The sequence below is a fragment of the Cebus imitator genome, unplaced genomic scaffold (assembly GCF_001604975.1).
Source record: "Cebus imitator isolate Cc_AM_T3 unplaced genomic scaffold, Cebus_imitator-1.0 Scaffold60, whole genome shotgun sequence".
Classification (NCBI taxonomy): domain Eukaryota; kingdom Metazoa; phylum Chordata; class Mammalia; order Primates; family Cebidae; genus Cebus; species Cebus imitator.
The window spans coordinates 658,781-668,565 of record NW_016107375.1 but is presented as its reverse complement, the minus strand read 5'-3'; the positions used below and the strand labels follow the sequence as shown (position 1 = coordinate 668,565).

At 37.5% G+C, this 9,785-nt stretch overlaps 1 protein-coding gene across 3 annotated transcripts in view; it reads left to right on the top strand.

The window, feature by feature from the left end:
* The window catches only part of SMAD4 (SMAD family member 4), a 34,307-nt gene that overhangs the window by 15,276 nt on the left and 9,246 nt on the right, over nt 1-9,785 (top strand). For all 3 annotated transcript variants that reach the window (XR_005200434.1, XM_017529570.2, XM_017529568.2), the window contains 2 exons: nt 2,247-2,430; nt 3,812-3,980. Coding sequence is in view for 2 of the 3 variants with exons in the window: in XM_017529570.2 (XP_017385059.1) it covers nt 2,247-2,430; nt 3,812-3,980 (353 nt within the window). In the remaining variant the exon portion in view is untranslated. The remainder of the gene's footprint in view (nt 1-2,246; nt 2,431-3,811; nt 3,981-9,785) is intronic.

Genomic DNA, 9,785 nt, shown 5'->3' with positions numbered 1-9,785 from the left:
CCTTTCCTTTCCTTTCTCCTTTTCCCTTTCCTTTCCTTTCTCCTTTTCCCTTTCCTTTCCTTTCTCCTTTTCCCTTTCCTTTCCTTTCTCTTTTTCCCTTTCCTTTCCTTTCTCCTTTTCCCTTTCCTTTCCTTTCTCCTTTTCCCTTTCCCTTTCCTTTCTCCTTTTCCCTTTCCCTTCCCTTTCTTCTTCCTCTTCCTCTTCCTCCTTCTCTTCTCTTCTCTTTTCTCTTTTCTTTTCTTTTTTTGTTTAGATGGAGTTTCACTCTTATTGCCCAGGCTGGAGTGCAGTGGCACGATCTTGGCTCACTGCAACCTCTGCCTCCTGGGTTCAAGCGATTCTCCTTCCTCAGCTTCCAGAGTAGCTGGGATTACAGGAACCCACCACCATGCCCAGCAAATTTTGTATTTTTAGTGGAGATGGGGTTTCTCTATGTTGGTCAGACTGGTCTCGAAAACTCCTGACCCCAGATGATCCACCCACCTTGGCCTTCCAAAATGTTGGGATTACAGGCGTGAGCCACTGTGCCTAGCCTGTTTTCTTTTTTTAAAAATGTTAAGCATCATTCATGCTTCTTTTAGGTTTTTTTCCCTTAAGATCTTGTCATTCTAAGTAACTTTGTTGAAAGTAAGATTGTTGGAAGTTTTGTTGCTTCAAATTCTAGTTTAAAGTTCATAAATAGCATATTGAGATACAGATAAATGTTTTAAATATGTCAAACCCATTTCCACCCTAGGACCTTTGCTTTTGTTTACTCTCTGAAATCTCTTCACAGTCTTCACACAGACAGAAGGTTTTCAGATCTCATCTTTTCAGATAGGACGTCCCTACCATCCACTCTGAAGTGTTCTTCCCAATCATCTGCTGTTTCATGCTCTATCTTACTTTCTCCAAATAACTGTTCATCATTATCTGAGTTATTTGTTTACTTGTCTGCCCTGTACCTCTGTGAGAACAGGGACTGTAGCTGTTTTGTTTACTGTGTGTGTAGTGCCCAGAAAGGTCCCTAGATGCTCTATAGATATCTGTTAAATGGGTTAAAAATGGAAGGCCAAATAATTTTTATGTATTTGGGCTTGATGTAATAATTGTTGTATTCAAATAAAAATTAGAAATGCTTGATCAATTGTCTCTGCAAGCCAAAGTAGCACCTCTTTTTAAATTTGATTATTTAAAATTATATATTGTTGTTCAAATACACTAAATACATCATCACACTTAAAATTGTGGTAATTAACACGACCTGACTTAACTAAAACTATCTTTTGCTATGGCATACATGGGACAAATGACCTTCTACCCAAGAGACAGTTGAGAATCTGTGCGTACAACAACTGTGTAATTAGAGTATAATTAACCTTAGGGATGGGATAGCTGACCTGCTTGTGCACTTTCTCTCAATTAGGGAATCTATAAAAATATGTCATGAATTGATGTTATTCAAGGACAGTTCCCTGGAATACATCTTAGGGTCAATGTGTTTTTAAAAAATAAAAGTTGAGGCCGGGCGCAGTGGCTCACGCCAGCACTTTGGGAGGCCGAGGCAGGAGGATCACGAGGTTAAGAGATTGAGACCATCCTTATCAACAAGGTGAAACCCCATCTCTGCTAAAAATACAAAAATTCGCTGGGCATGGTGGTGCGCACCTGAGTCCCAGCTACTCGGGAGGCTGAGGCAGGAGAATTGCTTGAACCCAGGAGGTGGAGGTTGCAGTGAGCCAAGATCACGCCATTGCACTCCAGCCTGGGTAACGAGCGAAACTCCCTCTCAAAAAAATAAATAAATAAAAGTTGAGACTACATAGAGAATATGTGTAGTCAAATGAAACATCATGGTAAAATAACTTAGTTTCTGATGATTTATATTCTTTAAATTCTCAGTTGACCGGGTCCTTTGAGGTAAGAATCAAATTCCAGATTTTAAAAAACAACTTTTTAGAACTTGATGATAAGTGGTAATTAGAAATTTCAAAAAACAACAAAATTGTGAAGGTGATATTTGGGTCAGATGCCTTAGCAACCATTTAAGAGCAGTGCTAGGTACTGAGTTAGAAAATAGAAGACTTGGAAATTCCTACTTTTTAATGCATTACATTATTTTAATCCACTTGTTTTGGGTGCATTACATTTCCCTCTCTCCTCCCTTCACCCTTTCTTTTAGGAAAAGCTTTGACTTGTGGAGTGCAAGTGAAAGCGCTATATCTTTCTCTCATGGGAGAATGTTCTTTCCCATTTATTTCCTATAGCTCCTGAGTATTGGTGTTCCATTGCTTACTTTGAAATGGATGTTCAGGTAGGAGAGACATTTAAGGTTCCTTCAAGCTGCCCTATTGTTACTGTTGATGGATACGTGGACCCTTCTGGAGGAGATCGCTTTTGTTTGGGTCAACTCTCCAATGTCCACAGGACAGAAGCCATTGAGAGAGCAAGGTATTGATTGTATAGTTAGATAGTTACTTTCAAAATTGAGCATAGTACATTGTCTTTTGTTCAAAGTTAGGTTTTCCTACATAATATGTGTTCTTAAATATAAATAAAGGAATAAAGGTCATGTTGAAAATTCAGAAGTTGTAAGCACGCCATCTTAATTGTAGAGGTTTGTGTTGTTTAACATACAATGATAAAAGATGGCCTTTTTTATGTTAGGTTTCTGTGTTTTGAATAGTAAATATACCTTTTGGAATTCAATTTGAAAATTTTCTGTGATCATACGTTTCTACAAATTACTGAAAGGAAGTAATATTAAATGATAACATGTTTCTCAGAGTTTAACTTATAATGTTAAACATTGGTAATAAAAGGGAAATGGTTAAGACAAATTTTTCATTTTTTATATAGTCATTAAAATGTTTATAACTTTGTATGATGAGACCAGGCGCAGTGGCTCACGCCTATAATCCCAGCACTTTGGGAGGCCGAGTCGAGCAGATCACTTGAGTTCAGGAGTTCAAGACCAGCCTGGCCAACATGGTGAAACCCCATCTCTACTAAAAATACAAAAAATTAGCCAGATGTGTTAGTGCACACCTGTAATCCCAGCTATTCAGCAGGCTGAGACAGGAGAATTGCGTGAACCCGGGAGGCGGATATTTCAGTGAGCTGAGATTGTGCCACTGCATCCCAACCTGGATGATAGAGCAAGACTCAATTTCAAAAAAAAAAAAAAAAAAAAAGTTTACTGAAATGGAAATGCTTATGAAAATACCATTTTAGCTACTGTGTGACCTCAGCTTTTTAAGGATATGTGTGCGTAAGCACATAATCTTGTCTCTTTCACTTGCCATGTGACTTTGGCAAATTAATCTCTAAGCCAGTTCTGGTTGAAAGAATTTTCTGTGGTGAAGGAAATGATTTATATTTGCACTGCCCAGTTCAGTAGCCACTAGCTACATGTAGCTATTGAGTACTTAAATTATAGCTGACATATTTGACTGATCAGATTTCGAATTAGTTTTAATTTAATTTAAATAGTCACATGTGGCTAGTGACTATCAATTTAGACAGTATGCCTTAGTTTCCTTATCTAAAAAAATGAGAATAATAGTACTTACTGAGTTGTAAGGGTTTAACGAGAATTCATACTGCATGCTCCTGACACATAGTAAGCACTGTATTTATATGCATCATTATTAGATATGAACAGGAAAAGAAAAAAGGAAATATACCAAAGTGTTAATAGCTATCTTTTGGTTTTATATGACATCCTTTATTCTTTTTAATTTTTCAGTATTAAGCGTGCTATATAGTCTGAACTAAAATTTAATTTAAAATACTTATCAAGATGCAATATAATTTCCTTTTTCTTCCTAAGGTTGCACATAGGCAAAGGCGTGCAGTTGGAATGTAAAGGTGAAGGTGATGTTTGGGTCAGGTGCCTTAGCGACCATGCGGTCTTTGTACAGAGTTACTACTTAGACAGAGAAGCCGGGCGTGCACCTGGAGATGCTGTTCATAAGATCTACCCAAGTGCATATATAAAGGTTAGTTACAATTTTATTTGAATATTTTAGAGTTAAAGCTTTATTTGTTGTGAAAAGAATTGAAATCCAGGTGGAAGGAATAGAAAAATATGTATTAAATAATAAGAAATTGTGTTTAAGTATAAAGCATATTTTCTGAGGGCGTATGTCGACATTATCAGTAATCTGGTTTTGTGGTTGCAAATTGTTACATGTTTTATTATTTATTTATTTATTTATTTTTGAAACAGTCTTGCTCTTGTCACCCAGGCTAGAGTGCAGTGGCGTGATCTCGGCTCACTGCCAACTTCAGCCTCCTGAGTAGCTGGGATTATAGGCATACGCCACCATGCCTGGCTAATTGTTGTATTTTTAGTAGAGACAGGGTTTCACCATATTGGCCAGGCTGGTCTCGAACTCCTGACCTCAAGTGATCCACCCAACTCAGTCTCCCAAAGTGCTGGGATTATAGGTGTTAGCCCCTGCGCCTGGTCTGTTACACATTTTAGAGTAATACAGAGGCTCTTGAAAATACAGAGTGAAACCTCCAAACTTATCTTCCTTTGACTTGAAATTTGTAAGAATTAGACTCTGGATTTTCACCTTAGCCAATCGTTAGGATTTTACGGAAGGGAATTCTAAAATTAATAGCTTTTCAAATTAAAAACCGGATAAGCCTGAAATATTTTCACTAGTTATTATATATTCAACCTATTTGAATTTTACTTTATAATATAACCTTTGTTTTTTTTGAGATGGAGTCTTGCTCTGTCACCCAGGCTGGAGTAGTGGTACAATCTTGGCTCACTGCAACCTCTGCCTCCTGGGCTCACACAATTCTCCTGCCTCACCTCCCGAGTAGCTGGGACTACAGGCTCGCGCCACCATGCCCGGCTAAGTTTTGTATTTTTGGTAGTGACGGGGTTTTAGCATATTGGTCAGGTTGGTCTTGAACTCCTGACCTTGTGATCCACCCGCCTCGGTCTCCCAAAGTGCTGGGATTACAGACGTGAGCCACCGTACCCAGCATATAACCTGTTTTTGAAAGAGAAAGATAATTTTAATTAGATAGCCTAAATATATTTTAAAATTTGGGTCATCTTCAACATTTTCATTGTCAGTGATTGTAAACTGGTGGAATTAACTGTATCTCATAACTTGTTCCCAGGAAGTTGCTTAGGATAAAAATAATATAGCTCCATAACATCTATAAAAATGGAATTGCCTGATTGCCTTACAATAGCAAACTCAGTTTCTCGTTTCCAGTTATACTTCAGTTAAAGAATATTGGAATTTTTTATATGACACTTTCAAACATACCAAGTATAGAGAAAATAATAAACCGCATGCACCTATCATCCAGCTTCAACAATTATCAGCATTTTACCGATCTTTAATTTGTTTTCACCCCCTCCTTTTTTTTTTTCCTGGCGTCATTTAAAGCCAATTCCAAACATGTCAGTAACTCATAAAATATTCCTGTGTGACTCGCTCATAAAATACTCTCGTGTGACTCACAAATCTATACAGACTTCTGAAAAACATAATCACAGTGCTATTTATTACACTTAATAAAATTAGCATCAATTCTCTGTTAAAATTTTCAACAATAGAGCATCAGTTACAGTTTTTTGGTCTTTCAGAACAATAGAATAGAACAACAAAATATTTATTGATAGGATATTCATGGTGTAGAAAAGTTAGTTATTAAACAATACGTAAGGCCAGATTCAGTGGCTCATGCCTGTAATCTTAGCACTTTGGGAGGCCGAGGTTGGAGGTTCACTTGAGGCCAGGAGTTCAAGACCAACCTGAACCACAAAGTGATACCCCCCCATCTATGAAAAAAATAAAAATCAGCTGGGTGTGGTGGTGCATGCCTGTAGTTTTAGCTACTTGGGAGGCTGAAATGGGAGGATTGCTTGAACCCAGGAATTCAAGGCTGCAGAGAGCTGTGATCATGCCACTGTGGTCCAGACTAGGTGATAGAGTGAGACCCTGTCTTATAAATACATACATACATAAATAAAACATAGACCAAGATCCCATTTTTGTTAAATGATGTCATGATATTTGTATTTGTTTATATGTACTGATAAGTCTAGAGTGGTATGTATAATGGAATTGTCTCTGTGAGATGGAAATTTTTTGTATTTTGCAATTTTTTCCACAAGGAACTTTTGTATTGGGTATTTGTGCTTTGTTATTATTATTTTTGAGACAAAGTTTCGCTCCGTCACCCAGGCTGGAGTGCAGTGGTATCATCTCAGCTCACTGCAACCTCTGCCTCCAGGGTTCAAGTGATTCTCATGCCTCAGCCTGTAGTTCTCTCCAGTAGCTGGGATTATAGGTGCACACCACCATGCCTGGCTAATTTTTGTATTTTTAGTAGAGACAGGTTTCACCATGTTGGCCAGGCAGGTCTCATACACCCGACCTCAAGTGATCTGCCCAACTCAGCCTCCCAAAGTACTGGGATTACAGGTGTGAGCCACTGTACCTGGTCTGTTGTTGTTATTTTTTAATGGCTTTGGATTTCCTTATGTTTTGTAGTCCATTTTGTATTTGTTGGCTAAGTTTGTTTTGAGAAAATTCATTCATTTTATTTTGTATTTTTTCATCCTGTCATTGCTTCACCCTGTGGGGCAATTTTGCCTTACCCTGGCATCTGGGATTCACATCTCAGAACCAGATCTTACAAATTTAGGAAGTAGGGGACTCTGTTCCTGAGGAAATTGAGTTCTGTTCTGCAGGTATGCTCAGGGCCTAATTCCTGATTGCATAGATTTCTCTGAAACATATTCCTGCCATGGGCAAATATTTTATTCCTAGGTGTACTTCTTTCTGAATTGACTGTATTTTACCAGCATTTGATTTATGGGCAGGTGCCCAGTTGTAGCTCCCAGAGAGTTTGGCTGTTGTCTGTCTCCATATTACTCCAAGAAGTCAAATTCCTGTCTCCTGCCCTTTGTACATGGTCTTGGTACTCCTAGTACCTTCTATCTTTAGTCTCTGCTTTCCACTGTAGGTTTTATTTATCATCAGTTTGGACGTATGGATTGTTTCCATATGAATTTCATGATCAGTTTGGAGAGGATTACTATTTTAAATAGTTTTTCTGTTACTGATATTTGCTTGGAGCAGAGAGAGAAGATGATTATGTATACCCACTTACCCATCTTGATTGAGAAGTCGCTTACATGTTACGCAATTTAAAGTGACTGGATAGAGAACTACAGTGTTGAATATATACTATGTGCCAGATAGTACTTATGAACCTCTTCAGATATGGAGCAGTATTTTAAACAATTGAGCTTAAATAATATGGAGTCTTGCAAATGTAATTTGGATTGTCAAATAAATACATTGTAACTTATTTACATTTTGGTACAGATGGTCTTTGAAAAGCCCCCAAGGTGTGTGAGACAAGCCATCACTTGATAAACCACTGTCTTGGACAGATCTTAATAGTGATCTCTTTCTTTTGCTATGAACAGTAGATAAATATCTTGTTGGACAAGATATTTGGAGTTAGAAAACAATATCTCATTTTGTTACATTAACTGTCTTAAGATTTTAAAAGGATTATTTCTATTTACCAAGTATATGACTGTTCTTCAGAAGAGTCTTCCTAGTCAGAAAGAGACAGTTACAAGTGCAACCCCTATCCACAGTTTCACTTTCCGTGGCTTCAGGTATCCATGGTCAACCACAGTCCAAAAATATTAAATGAAAAATTCCGGAAACAAACACTTCATAAATTTTAAAATGTGCACTGTTCTGAGAAGCTTGATGAAATCTCACTCCATTCTGCTTGGGATGTTAAAACCTTTTGTCCAGCATATCCATGCTGTCTCCACTACCCACCATTAAGGTCAACCTTAAGTAGCAACTTGACTTATCAGATTGACTGTCATGGTCTCACAGTGCTTGTCTTCCAGTATCCTTTAGTTAATAATGGTCCCAAAGTGCTGGGATATTGTCAAAATTGTTCTATTATTAGCTATTGTTCTTAATCTCTTACTATGCCTAATTTGCAAGTTAAACTTTATTATTAGGTAGGTATGTATAGGAAAAAACAGTATATGCAGGGTTCAGTACTATCTAAAGTTTCATGCATCCACTGGAAGTCTTGGAACATATCTGCCAAGGATAAGGGAGGACTACTGTATACCTTGAAATTAACCATTGGCATTTTCTTCATTCATTTTTTGGGTAGCAGTGACTAAGAGATTTGTAGGTTATCAGATTATCACAGGAGATGATATTACTGGATTAAATTTTATGAAGATAACATGCACCCCTGGAAGGAGTGCCCACACTTTGAGTACACACATGCGCGCGCACACACACGCTTTTCCCTTTTTAATTAAAATGAGGAAAACAGACTTGGAGAGCCATAATTTCATTTTATAAGCCAAGAACCTAGGACCAAATTGTAGTTTTTTTTCCAAGTTGTTGGCTTTTTTTCCTGCGTCTCTCATGACATAGTAATCATCTTACACTTATGAAAACCTGATGTAATAAAATGACATTTTACAAGCTTCACATGAAGCAAATGTTTGAATTCTCTTTAAGTGGTCTTGTTCTTTTGCTTTCCCAAGTAAAATCTGTTTTGTTTTGTGTTGTTTAGCGTTGGGCATTTTTTAATAGCTTTATTGAGATTTTGAGAGAGAATTCATATGACATACAAGTCACCCATTTAAAGTGTACATTTCGATGATTTTTAGTATACTCACAACATGGTACAGTCATTACTACTCTCCATATTGGAGCATTTTTATGACTGCAGAAACTCCATACCCTTTTAACTATCACCCCTAAATCTCCATTCCCAGTAGCTCTAGACAACCACTATTCTACTCTCTGTTTCTATAGATTTGCTTATTCAGGGCATTTTATATAGAATTATATAATGTAGTCTTTCATGACTTCTTTTCACTAAGCATAATGTTTCAAGCTTCATCCATGTAGAACATACCAATACTTCACTCCTTTTTATGGCTTAATAGTACTCCACATACATTTTGTTCATGAATTTATTCATTGATGGACATAATTTCCACTTTTTGGCTATATTATGAAGGATACTGCTATGAACATTTGTGTATAAGTATTTGTGTGTTTTTGTTTCTTCTGGATACATACCCAAGTGGAATTGCTGGATTGTAAGGTAACTCTATGTATAACTTTTTGAGAAACTGCTAGACTGTATGTAAAATGGCTGTACCACTTTACATTCTCACTAGCAGGTATAAGGGTTCCAGTTTCTGCACATTCTCATTACTTGTTATCTGTCTTTTTAATTTTAGCCATTGTAGCATATGTGAAGTATAACCTTATAGTAGTTTTGATTTGCAAGCTTTCTCCAGTAATAATGAGTTGGGTTTGTTTTTGAACACATTTATGTTAGAGGAAGGGGCAGCAGATGCTTCTAAATTACCGGTGGGCTAGGTCAGAGAACATTATGAACCTCATTTAATTTATTCCCAATTACCACATATTGTGATTCCCTGAATCAGGTAACTTAGCATGTCCTTATTACAATCTTACTTACGTTTAGGTGCATTTCTTATTCTGGATTACTGTTTCTGCTGTTAATTTAAGATTATATAGTAGGCCGGGCGCGGTGGCTCAAGCCTGTAATCCCAGCACTTTGGGAGGCCGAGGCGGGTGGATCACAAGGTCAAGAGATTGAGACCATCCTGGTCAACAAGGTGAAACCCCGTCTCTACTAAAAATACAAAAAATTAGCTGGGCATGGTGGCGCGTGCCTGTAATCCCAGCTACTCAGGAGGCTGAGGCAGGAGAATTGCCTGAACCCAG